Source organism: Neoarius graeffei, chromosome 7 (genome assembly GCF_027579695.1).
Source record: "Neoarius graeffei isolate fNeoGra1 chromosome 7, fNeoGra1.pri, whole genome shotgun sequence".
NCBI lineage: Eukaryota > Metazoa > Chordata > Actinopteri > Siluriformes > Ariidae > Neoarius > Neoarius graeffei.
Genome location: NC_083575.1, coordinates 27,334,491 through 27,350,158, shown reverse-complemented (window position 1 = coordinate 27,350,158; position 15,668 = coordinate 27,334,491). Strand labels below are relative to the sequence as shown.

Here is a 15,668-nt window from a genome sequence, read left to right as displayed (position 1 = left end):
TCAGCAGCCGTCTCCTGGCCCATGTCCTTTTTTCTTTTTTGCTGAGATGAGAATTAAACGATTATGTTTTTGTGATTTATGTCAGTTATTAGTTATAACATATGTGATTGAGGCTAGTAGCATTTTGAAAGAGATTTAAAAAGTGTTTATTATTAACAGAATAATGTGGTTATTTTGACTTATAAATGTTAAAATAATGGCAAATTATCTTTTGACCAGAGTATCGATTCTGTTTTGCTCCCAAAGTGATACTTACTTGAGTGAAATAAAGGCTGAAGCCAAGACACAAGTGACAGCTGAAAATGTTTCAGTGTCCATCTTTGCGGTGTCGGTCTCCTTGGCAATAGATTTGCTCTTATCTGATTGGTTGTTGCCAATTGTCTATTGCCCTAATGCAGGGGTTCTCAGGCATTTGCGATCTGGGCCCCCCCTGACTGTAGCAAGTGTACTTTGAGCCCCCCCCCCCAAAAAAAAGACAGATAAGCTATTATTATTATTATTATTATTATTAGGCTGTTTTTTATTGTTGTGTATTATTGTATTATGCCACTGTACACAGTCCGAGACTGAAAATGTTCAATTTTGCCCTATATCCTTTTAAAAATTTCTGGATCCAGATGCGGTTCCGGATCACCTCCGAAATTTAAGTTCTTCATTGGGCCAAGACACACATCTAGTAAAATTTTCATGAAAATCTGCCTGTACATTTTTTTCTGCAAAGTTGCTAACAAACAAACATATGAATGAACAAACAAACAAACAAACTCTACTGGAGTACCGGAGGTAGCGTTAACGAATGTTTCAGTGTGACACATGAGCCTGCTTTGTTTGGCAAAGTTCTCGAATTCTCAGCTCAATTTTAGTTAAACACGGCCTCAGGTCATCCTCAATCTGTGTGTGATTGCGGTACTTAGTTTTGAGCGCGTTCAGTTTTGAAAAGCCTGCTTCACACAAGTCTGTTGACGCGAAAGGTAGGAGAATTTTTAAGGCAACGTCACAGAGCTGGGGGTACTCCTGCATCAGTGTTACCCAGAAGGATGCAAGAGAACAAGGGCTAAAAAGGTGCTTCAGCTTGCTGTCACTCTTCAGCTCAATAAGCTGCTCTTACATTTGCAGTGACAAATCGTTTGCAGTGCAAACAAATGGGTCCCGAACCCATGAAAATGACCGGTAGTCCTCTTTGAAATAAGAAACTAACTGCTGCTTAAGCCCAGACAGGTGATCTGCAGCTGATTGAAAAATGGAGGAGAAATCACTGTCTCTTGCCTCAGTGATGAAGTCTGCGAGGCTTGGGAACATGTCACAATTTCCGACAATTATGCGGTCATGCCAGAGGACAAGTTTTTGGATGAAAGCATCCACTCTGTCAGCAAGGACCAACACACTGGAATCTTGGCCTTATAAAGACAGATTCAAACTATTCAGTCTGTCAAATATGTCAACCAAATATGACAAGGAAGTTAGCCACAGGGAATCATGGAGGTGCTTGGCCAGTTCCGAATTGCTTTCGGTCAAAAACAACTTCACCTCTTCTTGCAGCTCATACAAGCGCTGTAACACTCTCCCTCTGGAAAGCCAGCGAACCTCTGTATGCAAGAGCAGCTGTTCATGCCCAGAACCCATTTCCTGACAGAGGACCCCGAATAACCGTGATTTCAATGGACGTGACTTAATGTAATTTTTATCATCTGACCTGCCTGTTGAAGCACAGACTGGAGGAACGTCGGCATTTTTTTAGCTGGATATGAAAGCTGCAATGGCAGGAGCTCGACTCGATTGCACAGTGGTGTGTTTCTGATGTCTGTGATCTCTTATGTCCTTGAGGTGTGTCTATAAAAGTTCCTTGCTGAGATTTCAAATAATAACTCTCCGTTTTCATTGGCTGGACTGAAGACGAAGATGTTTGTTATTTATTGGTGCAACTGTAAACCAGCCCCTTGCATTTGCCACTGAGTGGTCTGTGACCCCCCTGCCCAAGTTTGAGAACCACTGCCCTAATAAGTTGCCCTGTGTCTCACCTGGTTGTCCGTTGCTGGCAACATTATCCAAAAAGTTGCCCCGTGTATTATCAGCTTAAGAGCTAATCTCAAAAGGAGAAAAGCCAGCTTTAATCACATAACATCACTCAATGTTATCATCACAGACCATTCGCAAATTGTGTTTTGTCGAAAGTTAAAAAACAAAGAAAGAAAGAAAAACGCTTCCATTTTGAAAAAAAAAAACCAAACCCTGCAATGGAACCCTGATTAATGAGGATCAACTCAAGCCATGCTGTAAAAACAATTGTCGTCTCTCTGCTTTTGCAAAGCTGTAACTCTGTTCCAATGGTGCGCCATTCTCCGACATTTTTTTGGCTTCGGACAACCTGCCGTCCTTAAAAAATCTCTGCTGCATCTTGTTACTTTCACTGCAAAAACGTGAGCTCACGTTCAGTCTGCATCATTTACTCATCTTGATCATGATCCATTATAAGAGCTCAGGTACAAATCGATGTCAAATATTTTCAAAACTTGTTCAATGACATCAGAAGAAAATCGCCACCAGCTTACAGTCTCTGAATACCTCATGCAGAGATGATGTCGGGGTGGCTTCCACAAACAATCTGATGTAATTGCAGAGCAAATGGACAGCGTCTGGAGGCTTTGCTCACTGTGTCATGCACAGTTAGCTGCTTTGTCAGATCAGAATTGGTGGGACATTTGGACACACATGTAACATCATCATGTCCCAACATTCGGCATGAAAGAAGTCCAATTACATGATGGCAGCCAAGAGTAGACAAACAATCAGGGCAGAGAAAGGAGACAGTAAGTGAATGAGTTAGTAAGGTATTATAGGAAAAACAGATTTAGGAGTGATGCCTTTTTTTTTAAAACTGAACAAGTCAGGAATTTGTTCTCCATTTTGGTGGGAAGCTAGCAAATGCTAATCAATTTATATTCCTTATGGAATTTTGTTAAGTTGTTTATCTAGAGAACTCGAACTGGAGCTGGAGATGTTGGCATTTCGGTTATACTGGGCGAGTGATCCAGGAGGTCTGCTTGCACCAATGCTTCAAATACTTATTGTCCAGCTTATGCCTAATGTTTGTGATGAGCTTGAGAACACAATACACAGACGAGACAATAAAATATACAGGACCCCCCCCCCAGAGATCTGATAATATAAAAACATTCATATCATCCCTTACAAAAAAGAAGTTTATTCAAGTGTGCTTCTAGTATACTTATTTTAAACTAAAAATAAGAGAGTATGCTTTCAGTTTACTTATCAGAGATATACTTAATAAAGTTATACATAAGTATACTTGGCTTATACTGAAAAGTATATAAAGCTTATACTTAAACTTTTGATCAAGGTATACTTAACAAAAGTGTAATAAAGTATTAAAATATTTGTGCCTTATGTTTAAGTGTACTTGCCCTGTAGCTGTGCTTCAGCATTATTGACTCTTAGGTATGTCTGTGGTTCCACAGAAGGTTTTTTTTTTTAATTTCTCCTGAGTGGGATGATAAATTTTTTTTCTTTCTTTTTCTTTACAGCTTGGATGTCAATTTTAGTCGTCATTGCCATGTTTTTATCCTTTTGGCACTGAATACAATGTTGCTTTAAATTTTGATTTTTAAAGAAAATGAATATGTTCTTAATCCTGAGTATCTGTTATTTTGTGAATTCTTACCTTTATAACTTAAGGTACAAAACACTTAAGTTGTCTACTGGTAGTGTGCATGAGGTAAGGGTTAGGGCTAGAAAACTAATAGTATACCTAGAAGGGTAATTGCAGTATACTTCAAAACTAAAAAGTGGACTAGATGTATTTAACCAGTAACTAATAGTATATTTCCAATATGCTATAAAGTATACTTTTATAAACTAATAAGTGGACTAGAAGTATAAAACAAGTAAACTCAAAATATTTTCCAGTATACTATGAAGTACAGTGGTGCTTGAAAGTTTGTGAACCCTTTAGAATTTTCTATATTTCTGCATAAATATGACCTAAAACAACATCAGATTTTCACACAAGTCCTAAAAGTAGATAAAGAGAACCCCGTTAAACAAATGAGACAAAAATATTAGACTTGGTCATTTATTTATTGAGGAAAATGATCCAATATTACATATCTGTGAGTGGCAAAAGTATGTGAACCTCGAGGATTAGCAGTTAATTTGAAGATGAAATTAGAGTCAGGTGTTTTCAATCAATGGGATGACAATCAGGTGTGAGTGGGCACCCTGTTTTATTTAAAGAACAGGGATCTATCAAAGTCTGATCTTCACAACACATGTTTGTGGAAGTGTATCATGGCACGAACAAAGGAGATTTCTGAGGACCTCAGAAAAAGTGTTGTTGATGCTCATCAGGCTGGAAAAGGTTACAAAACCATCTCTAAAGAGTTTGGACTCCACCAATCCACAGTCAGACAGATTGTGTACAAATGGAGGAAATTCAAGACCATCGCTACCCTCCCCAGGAGTGATCGACCAACAAAGATCACTCCAAGAGCAAGGCGTGTAATAGTTGGCGAGGTCACAAAGGACCCCAGGGTAACTTCTAAGCAACTAAAGGCCTCTCTCACATTGGCTAATGTTAATGTTCATGAGCCCACCATCAGGAGAACACTGAACAACAATGGTGTGCATGGCAGGGTTGCAAGGAGAAAGCCACTGCTCTCCAAAAAGAGAAGTGCTGCTTGTCTGCAGTTTGCTAAAGATCACGTGGACAAGCCAGAAGGCTATTGGAAAAATATTTTGTGGAGGGATGATATCAAAATAGACCTTTTTGTTTTAAATGAGAGGTGTTATGTTTGGAGAAAGGAAAACACTGCATTCCAGCACAAGAACTTTATCCCATCTGTGAAACATGGTGGTGGTAGTATCATGGTTAGGGCCGGGTTTGCTGCATCTGGGCCAGGACGGCTTGCCATCATTGATAGAACAATGAATTCTGAATTGTACCAGCGAATTCTAAAGGAAAATATCAGGACATCTGTCCATGAACTGAATCTCAAGAGGAATAGTTAAAGAAGAATAAAGTTAATGTTTTGGAATGGCCAAGTCAAAGTTCTGACCTTAATCCAATCGAAATGTTGTGGAAGGACCTGAAGCGAGCAGTTCATGTGAGGAAACCCACCAACATCCCAGAGTTGAAGCTGTTCTGTACGGAGGAACGGGCTAAAATTCCTCCAAGCCGGTGTGCAGGACTGATCAACAGTTACTGGAAACATTTAGTTGCAGTTATTGCTGCACAAGGGGGTCACACCGGATACTGAAAGCAAAGGTTCACATACTTTTGCCACTCACAGATATGTAATATTGGATCATTTTCCTCAATAAATAAATGACCATGTATAATATTTTTGTCTCATTTGTTTAACTGGGTTCTCTTTATCTACTTTTAGGACTTGTGTGAAAATCTGATGATGTTTTAGGTCATATTTATGCAGAAATATAGAAAATTCTAAAGGGTTCACAAACTTTCAAGCACCACTATATGCTTTTGTAAACTAAAGAGTGGACTACAAGTCCAGAACTAGTAAACTATTAGTATACAAGTTTACTTGTGGTTTACTTGCAGTACAAAATAAAAAATACTCGTTGTATACTCAAAGTTTACTTCTCTTAGACTTAAAGTATACTTTTTATAAACTAAAAGTGGGCCAATTTAGTCCCAAGAAGTATTAGATTAGTTTACTTACAAGTATACTGTAAGTACATTGATATCAGTATACTTGGTACACAAAAGTATACAAAAGGAAAGATACTTTAACTTTACTTAAGTATCTCATCTCATCTCATTATCTCTAGCCGCTTGAAGTATATAGTTTTACGATGTATTTAAGCTCTTCGGTTTAAATACATTGCGAACTAAGAGATAACAAGTTAGCATTTTCAACTTCAGGCCTTTAATTCTGAAAATGCCATAAAGATGTTTAAAACTGATTAAGATTGAGTCAAGGTGTGGTCCAGAATTCAGATATATCTTACCTAATCTGTTGCTTGGATTCCTTTTGAAAAGTGCTCGAAGTAAACTTTGCACCTCTGGGCTTAAGAATTGCGGCATGCCAAGCTTTGCCCTAAAGAATAGATACACATATTAACCACACATCTGCAAAGATATATATTTATTCATATAATCTTGATTAGAACAAAACTAAAGCAACACGAGTACACACACTAGTTGGCTTGTGCAATATAAAGATTTCGTTGTTTTTATGTGGAACTACATGGCCATGACATCCAGTAATGTTTACTCTGTTTATGCAGCGGAGTGATGGGAGTGCAGGTCACTTTGTTTTCGGTCACGGGAAATGGAGAATGTTTGGGTTCATTAATGTGAAATAAACTCCATCAGGTGATAACAGTACAAGACCCGACCATGTCATGCACTCCTTCAAGCTTAAATGATGGAAATGCTCATTTATTCATTGTGGATGAGAAAATCTTTCAGTCTTTTTTTTAATGGTAAATCAATATATGGGGGGAAAAACATATTTCTATCCACATTCACTGGATAGGAGTGATCACACACTCTGACTCCTCTACTACTAGGATATCAGCTTATATACCGTTAGTAGAGAAAAACAAAATGGCAGAGCACGTTGCTGAACCAACAGAGGACGAAATAAAAACTGTACTCGAAAACAAAATCCCTGCCCCCCACCAAAAAAAGCAACAAAATATGGAATGAAAGTATCTCATGGTAAGAACGGCACGGTGATGTAGTGGTTAGCACTATTGCCTCACAGTCAGAAGGCTCTGGGTTCGAGACCAGTGGCTGATGGGGGGGCCTTTCTGTGTGGAGTTTGCATGCGTGGGTTTCCTCTGGGTGCTCCGGTTTCCCCCACAGATCAAACGGTTAACATGGGGCAGCCACGGCCTGAGGTTGGGCTGAAGTGCCCTTGAGCAAGGCACCGAACCCCCAACTGCTCTCCGTGTGCTGTAGCATAGCTGCCCACTGCTCTGGGTATGTGTGTGCACTCATTGTTCACTTGTGTGTGTGCGTGCATGTGTGTGTTCACTGCTTCAGATGGGTTAAATTTCATTGTGTGCTTAAGTGTACATGTGACAAAGGCTGCTTCTTGGCTTCCTCCCCCCCAAGAATTATTCGAGCATTTTTCACAAATTGCTACTGTCATTTCGATGGTTTGTTTACATTCTAAGCGGAAATGATTTTGTCGGACGTTTTGTACAAAAGCTATTGATTTATTAAATTTGCAAAATGAAAAAAAAAAGCTCCGCTTCTCAAAATCCAGTGAACGTGGATAGAATAAAAGAGTTAGAAAGGTCAGAGCAGGCTGTATCTGCTGTGGAGACTCAGGTCTTTTGGAGTGCAAGGGGCACGCCTTCAGACCTTTTTTGACACTGTAGTGGCGTCAGCCATCTTTCATGGCGTGGTTTGCTGGGAGAGCAGCATCTCCACAGCTGACAGGAAGAGACTGGACAAACTGATCAGGAGGGCCAGTTCTGTGCTGGGATGCCCCCTGGAGCCAATGGAGGTAGTGGGTGGGAGGAGGATGATGGCTAAGCTGTCATCTATGATGGAGAACGACTCGCACCCCCTACAGGACTTACTCACTGGACTGCAGAGCTCCTTCAGCGGGAGGTTGCTCTACCCTAAGTGTGTGAAGGAGCGTTACCGCAGATCAGCACTGCTCACAGTAGACTCACATCTGTATGTTTGTCAATAGTTGCAGTGGGGGTTTTTTCTTCCTTGTTTTATATTTTGCAATTATGACCACCTGATATGTGCAATAAGTGTGTTCCATTTACTTCATAATTCCTCAAATTTAGTATTTATCTCAGGTATAATATATATTTTGTTTTACTTGTGTGGCTTGATATGTCCTCTTCGGCTGCTATCCACTGTGCTGCTGCAAACAGGAAATTTCCCCATTGTGAGATAATAAAGGTCTTCTTATCTTATTCCACTCAATCTTGTTGTATATGGCTTATATCCAACAAAATCATTGTCGCTACACTCGGCACTACGCGCCTCCTCGGCCATCAGCCTATATTTTATATATTAGTCAAAATTATGTGAACACGAATGGATTATTCGTATTTTAATTATTCTTTAAATGGTACTGTTGCGGGCGGCACGGTGGTGTAGTGGTTAGCGCTGTCGCCTCACAGCAAGAAGGTCCGGGTTCGAGCCCCGTGGCCGGCGAGGGCCTTTCTGTGTGGAGTTTGCATGTTCTCCCCGTGTCCGTGTGGGTTTCCTCCGGGTGCTCCGGTTTCCCCCACAGTCCAAAGACATGCAGGTTAGGTTAACTGGTGACTCTAAATTGAGTGTGAATGGTTGTCTGTGTCTATGTGTCAGCCCTGTGATGACCTGGCGACTTGTCCAGGGTGTACCCCGCCTTTCGCCCGTAGTCAGCTGGGATAGGCTCCAGCTTGCCTGCGACCCTGTAGGACAGGATAAAGCGGCTAGAGATAATGAGATGAGGTACTGTTGCTCGCTGGTTTTTGTGTGTTGAACACGATGGCGAACAGGTTGAGACCGTCCTGTAAATCATCTTGCACATATGGTATGATGTATGTTTTGTGAATAAATGGTTTCTACCATTTAAGTGTCAACATAATTTTGACTAACCCTGTATATATGCGTGTGTGTGTGTGTGTGTGTGTGTGAACACACACACACACACACACACACACACACACACACACACACACACACACTTCATCCACAAGATAATTAAACAGAAAAATCTGACTTGAGAATCTTGTGTCAAACCTTACTTGAGAATAAGTGCCATGGTCTCCTTGCGGTCTTTGCCTTGAAATGGCAGAGATCCAGTCAGCATTTCAAACTGGAGGACAGCAATAAAAGCGTTAAGTCTTTGGTGTCAGCTAGACATTATGACAACATCATATACTTTCACAGCATCATCAGTTCTCACAGGTGGTGCTTCTGTCTGTATTCGGAGTTATGTAACTGAATTTTCCCTGAGATATTAGGACACAAGCCAGCGCTCAGTCTGCTGGAGCTGTTGCTAAATTTGTACATTTGCTTGTCGATGCCATGTTCAAAAAGCAGGCCAGAGAATAACATAAGCCACTGTTGATGGTGAAACAGTATGTATACACTATGTGCAAAATACTTGCTAAAAATACTCCTTAATGTGTTATCTAGTACTAATATGATCTAGATCATTTTATAATTACTGTATTTCTTTTCAGAACGTTTAACCTTGGGAAACTGAGTTCTTATATGGCGTATCGACTCTCAAGTCGAATCGAGCCATGCTGGCTGCAAAGACTTTTTTTCTTGCATTTGTAAAGAAAAAAAACAGAGGCTATGATGTGTTAGCTTCTTAAAAATCAATATGCTGACTTGTTTAAGTCAGAATGCCTGTAAGGGTAACACTTTTAGTTTTCAGCTACCAGGCGTCATGAAAAACTTTGCTGCTGAAAGTTTGTTATTAATTATTACTTATACAACAGAAGGATGAGCTAGCTTTCAGTCTTGAAAATATTTTTCACATCTTTTTGCCATCTTAAATCATTCGCTGTTCAAAAAAAGATCACACTGGTGGCTGGCTGCAAAGGAGTGCATACAGTGGTGCTTGAAAGTTTGTGAACCCTTTAGAATTTTCGATATTTCTGCATAAATATGACCTAAAACATCATCAGATTTTCATACAAGTCCTAAAAGTAGATAAAGAGAACCCAGTTAAACAAATGAGACAAAAATATTATACTTGGTCATTTATTTACGGAGGAAAATGACCCAATATTGGGCGGCACGGTGGTGTAGTGGTTCGCGCTGTCGCCTCACAGCAAGAAGGTCCGGGTTCGAGCCCCGTGGCCGGCGAGGGCCTTTCTGTGCAGAGTTTGCATGTTCTCCCCGTGTCCGCACGGGTTTCCTCCGGGTGCTCCGGTTTTCCCCACAGTCCAAAGACATGCAGGATAGGTTAACTGGTGACTCTAAATTGACCGTAGGTGTGAATGTGAGTGTGAATGGTTGTCTGTGTCTATGTGTCAGCCCTGTGATGACCTGGCGACTTGTCCAGGGTGTACCCCGCCTTTCGCCCGTAGTCAGCTGGGATAGGCTCCAGCTTGCCTGCGACCCTGTAGAACAGGATAAAGTGGCTAGAGATAATGAGATGAGAATGACCCAATATTACATATCTGTCAGTGGCAAAAGTATGTGAACCTTTGCTTTCAGTATCTGGTGTGACCCCCTTGTGCAGCAATAACTGCAACTAAACATTTCCTGTAATTGTTGATCAGTCCTGCACACCGGCTTGGAGGAATTTTAGCCCGTTCCTCCGTACAGAACAGCTTCAACTCTGTGATGTTGGTGGGTTTCCTCACATGAACTGCTCGCTTCAGGTCCTTCCACAACATTTTGATTGGATTAAGGTCAGGGCTTTGACTTGGCCATTCCAAAACATTAACTTTATTCTTCTTTAACCGTTCTTTGGTAGAACGACTTGTGTGCTTAGGGTCATTGTCTTGCTGCATGACCCACCTTCTCTTGAGATTCAGTTCATGGACAGATGTCCTGACATTTTCCTTTAGAATTCGCTGGTATAATTCAGAATGCATTGTTCCATTAATGAAGGCAAGCCGTCCTGGCCCAGATGCAGCAAAACAGGCCCAAACCATGTGTGGCAGCAGGGGCGTGGCCAAGCGTCGGTCTGTGAATGGAGGGCGGAGTCAGGGAAGGTAAGTGGTGGAATCATTGCACCTGATGGGGATTAACCTGTGTTTGTGTGTCTTCCCCAGTGACCGCGACCTTTAAAAGGAGAGGAGAGCAGAGAAAGGGAGCTCTCCCCAACCCAGAACACTTGTGTGTGCGCATGGCTGGGAAGTGATAAAAGGCTGAAAATCTAACAATAAATAGTTCATTGAGAACTCAGTTCTGGCCTGCCATGCTTCTGTGCTCCACCCACCTGGTCCAATACTACAGTGGTGCTGAAACCTGGGAAAGTGCAGAAGGGAACGGCCACATGGAGTCCTCCCCCTTCCAGGACCTCGTCCATGCCCTCACCACGGCCCAACAGAGCCAGCACCAGGCGCTGATCGCCCTCTGGAAGGAGCAAGAACAACGCTTCGAAGCCCTGGTGCTGGCGCAACAGGAAGATCGCCAGGCATTCCGGCACCTGCTCGCGTTGGCCCCGATCACCACCGCCGCGGACCCTCCCCACCTCACTCTAATGAAGATGGGTCCGCAGGACGACCCCGAAGCCTTCGTCGCTCTTTTCGAGCAGGCAGCCGAGGCATGGGGTTGACCGGTGGAATAGTGCGTGGCGCGCCTCCTCCCCCTGCTAATGGGCAAGGCACAGCTGGCCGCGCTACAGCTCCCTGCCGACAGCGGCTGGTCTACGCGGACCTCCTCAGGGCTGTCCTCCAGCGCGTGGGTCACACCCCGGAGCAGCAGCGGCAGCACTTCCGCGCACCGCGCCTGGAGGAGGTCGGCTGGCCGTTCGCATTTGGCCAGCAACTCCGGGACACCTGCTGGTGGTGGTTGAGGGCTGACAACCGCGATGCCGAGGGAATCATCGATCTGGTGGCGCTGGAGCAATTCATCGCCTGACTTCCGGAAGGAACCGCGGAGTGGGTCCAGTGCCATCGCCCGGCGTTACTGGATCAGGCCATCGAGCTGGCAGAGGACCATATGGCAGCCGGTCTGACGGCAGGACAGCGTGTCTCCCCTTCTCCCCTCTCTCTCTCCCCCTTCTGTTCCTCGCCCCATTCCCCCACCGCGGGGGCCAGCTCCACCCCGAATGCCACGAATGCCAGTTAGTAAATCCCGCGGCCATCCCAAAAGTGCCATTGCGCCCCTCTGCCATTAATCGAGACCCCGTTCGAAAGAATTGGGATGGATCTCATCGGGCCATTAGATCGGTCAACACGAGGATATCACTTTATTTTACTTCTGGTAGACTATGCAACGCGATATCTGGAAGCAGTACCTCTTTGCAATATCTCAGCACGTAGTATTGCAGAAGCGCTCTTCCACGTCATCTCCTGGGTCGGAATCCCCAAAGAGATTCTGACTGATCAAGGCACTATGTTTATGTCACGTACACTGCGCAAACTGTATGGGTTACTGGGAATTAAGCCTATCCGCACCAGCGTTTATCACCCACAAACGGATGGCTTAGTCGAACGGTTTAATTGCATCCTCAATTAACTATTTATTGTTAGCTTTTCAGCCTTTTATCACTTCCCAGCCATGCACACACACAAGTGTTCTGGTTGGGGAGAGCTCCCTTTCTCCGCTCTCCTCTCCTTTTAAAGGGCGCGGTCACTGGGGAAGACACACAAACACAGGTTAATCCCCATCAGGTGCAATGATTCCACCACTTACCTTCCCTGACTCCGCCCTCCATTCACAGACCGATGCTTGGTCACGCCCCAGCTGCCACACCATGATACTACCACCACCACCATATTTCACAGATGGGATAAGGTTCTTATGCTGGAATGCAGTGTTTTCCTTTCTCCAATCATAACGCTTCTCATTTAAACCAAAAAGTTCTATTTTGGTCTCATCCGTCCACAAAACATTTTTCCAGTAGCCTTCTGGCTTGTCCACGTGATCTTTAGCAAACTGCAGACGAGCAGCAATGTTCTTTTAGGAGAGCAGTGGCTTTCTCTTTGCAGCCCTGCCATGCACACCATTGTTGTTCAGTGTTCTCCTGGTGGTGGACTCATGAACATTAGCCAATGTGAGAGAGGCCTTCAGTTGCTTAGAAGCTACACTTCCACAAACATGTGTTGTGAAGATCAGACTTTGATAGATCCCTGTTCTTTAAATAAAACAGGGTGCCCACTCACACCTGATTGTCATCCCACTGATTGAAAACACCTGACTCTAATTTCACCTTCAAATTAACTGCTAATCCGAGAGGTTCACATACTTTTGCCACGCACAGATATGTAATATCGGATAATTTTCCTCAATAAATAAATGACCAAGTATAATATTTTTGTCTCATTTGTTTAACTGGGTTCTCTTTATCTACTTTTAGGATTTGTGTGAAAATCTGATGATGTTTTAGGTCATACTTATGCAGAAATATAGAACATTCTAAAGGGCTCACAAACTTTCAAGCACCACTGTAGATGGTCTCGAATTCAACCTGTTTGTCGTTCAGCCTCAAAGACACTTACCATCAGCACGCCAAACGACCACCAGTCAGCGCTTTGTGTGTGTCCTCTCCTATTAACTACCTCTGGTGCCATGTACTCGATGGTCCCGCAGAACGAGTACGCTCTCTTGTCATGATCTATCGCTTCTTTACTCAAGCCAAAATCTGAAACCCGCAAGATAGAGAGATCTTGCTTTAACATAAGCCCTCTGCTGATGAAGTGATGGAAAAGAAAGACTCTATCTTACCAGTGATCTTTATATGCCCCTCCTCATCAAGAAGTATGCTGTAAAAAAACACATTTACAAACATCAACTCACAGCTTTTAAAGAAGTACTTCTTCTGAGGTGTGTGCAGGTTGACATGATTAAAGATGTGTTTGTCCTGATGAACAGAAGTTCAACGTCCTCCAGGTTTTTTTTTAGCTAAATGCCATTTATCACTTGCACGGAGAACAGCGTGTCCACAGTGCCGTTCTGCAAGGAACCCTGTGCTGCTCCTCATACCCTTGTCCCCTTGAGGAAAAATGAACATGGGGAGGATTATCTCTCGGTTTATCCTCTCTCAAGAGCCGGTTCAGCGTACAAGTCAGTGTGGTGTTCAACACTCAGGGAAAAAAAAATGCGTTGCTGTTTGCACAAGCAGAACGCTGGTGTAGATTTCAGCTATCTACGAGAGGAAAAAGCTTCGAGTGTGCGCCTCTAAATCCAGCCCAAGCACAGCTGCTGTGTTAATCACACCTGAGCACCTGGATGGATTTTTTTTGGATCAAAGCAAGTGGTTACATCACATCGCATCACCTCAGCTGAACTGCAGGATTGCCAGCATTTAATCCAAGGGCATTTAATCCGATCTCATAATGGCTGGTGTTTAAAAAACAAAACAAGACTTACAATGAATCGTACAGCTCCAGAGGTACTGGCACCCCTGTTAAAGGTGGGAAGTTAATCTGTAGTTAATTTGCTTAAATCATATGCTAAAAATGTGAGCTTTATTTGAAAACAAAACAACCTCATCAAATTTCTGGCACCCCTGATTTTACTACTTTGCGCAACCCCTACTTGTCAACAGAACAGCACCAAGTCCTTTCTTTGAACACTTAATCAGATTGGAGAATGCAGCTCCATCGTCAACAATCGCTCCAGATCCTCCTCTCCTGTGGACTGTCCGCTTCAGCTCACCTCACCTCACAGGTTTTGAAAAGGGTTCAAGTCAAGGGGCTGTGAAGGCCATGGCACAAGCTTGATTCTCTGGTCATGAACCATTTTTATGCAGATGTAAATTTTGTACCATTGTCAGGGCTTTCTGAAGAAAATATAATAATAATAATAATAATAATAATAATCAGAGCGGTGCTACTGATGCAGAGCTGCTAGGGGGGTCCGGGAGCATGCTCCCCTGGAAAATTTTGAAATTAGAGACTTCAAAATGGTGCATTCTGGTGGCATCTAGGGATGATTTAGGCACAACTCAGCATCATTAGATTTGCTGTATTTTATCTTGTCAAATATGCAAGGGGCAAATTTAAAGGGCAAAATTAGATTTGAAATGAAAACACTGGAAACAGTTTTCATTTAGCTGCACAACAACAAAAAATGCATAATACTGAATATAGGGAATCGAGGTCAAATCACGCAACTCCGCCCTCTCGCAACCAGCGCCGAGAACGTGGTTTTATGTATGGTTTCTAATAGCAGTCAGTGCATGCAGTGAAACCCTTTATTTTCACTTCTGGGTTGAGTACCAGGATAGTCTAGACCTACAGTATATATCTTCCTATTTCTATAGTTATTACTTCTTTTCAGAGGGGAATAGGAGATATTTAGGTTCAGAAAAGTACTCTGCATTATTCAGTTTATGGTATTGATTTCTTTTGTACACAAGTGACAACGTGGCGCTGATGTCGCACAGCACGGTAGAGTGCCGTGTATCCGCACTTTGGGGAAAGCCCTGATTATCCTACCATGAGTTGTCACTTCTTGGCAGAGGTAGCCAGATTTTCATTTAAAATCTCTTGGTACTTCAAGAAGCCCATGATACGACATATCCTGACAAGGTTCCAAAAGCCTTTGGACAAAACAAAACTCGGTCCATGTCATCACAGATCCACCAGCATGGATTAGGTTCTTTTCAGTATAACTTTCTTTTTTTTTTTTTTGCACACCAAACCCACTTGAGTGTTTATTACCAGAAAACTCTATTTGTGTATCATCTGGACATAGAACCTGACAGGGTTCAAAGATCCAGTCTTGTTTAGTGAACTCCAGGATCCTGTATTTGTGGTTAGATGAACAATGCTTTCCTGTGTTGTTTAAAGGAGAGAACCTTTATTTTTAAACACATTTCTGAGTGGATAGTATCTCCATCCTTGACTCTTGTATGCTGCATAAATGGGAATTTAAAAAAAAACAACATATTTTTGATTGTTAAAATCGACCACAAAGTTGGCATTCGAGCTGCCCTGCTGAGTCAGCCAGCCCTGAGTGAGTGATGTCACTGTGGTAGCCGGTTTTAAGGCTGAGGCCTTTGACAGCTATAGACCAAAGCCAGACTCGGCAG

General features: G+C 42.8%; 1 protein-coding gene across 2 annotated transcripts in view; it reads right to left on the bottom strand.

Moving 5' to 3' along the window:
• The window catches only part of rps6ka2 (ribosomal protein S6 kinase, polypeptide 2), a 101,403-nt gene that overhangs the window by 38,584 nt on the left and 47,151 nt on the right, over nt 1-15,668 (bottom strand). For both annotated transcript variants that reach the window (XM_060924626.1, XM_060924628.1), the window contains 4 exons: nt 13,358-13,395; nt 13,132-13,274; nt 8,746-8,816; nt 5,989-6,077 (listed from right to left, as the gene is read on the bottom strand). In XM_060924626.1, the coding sequence (XP_060780609.1) occupies nt 5,989-6,077; nt 8,746-8,816; nt 13,132-13,274; nt 13,358-13,395 (341 nt within the window). The remainder of the gene's footprint in view (nt 1-5,988; nt 6,078-8,745; nt 8,817-13,131; nt 13,275-13,357; nt 13,396-15,668) is intronic.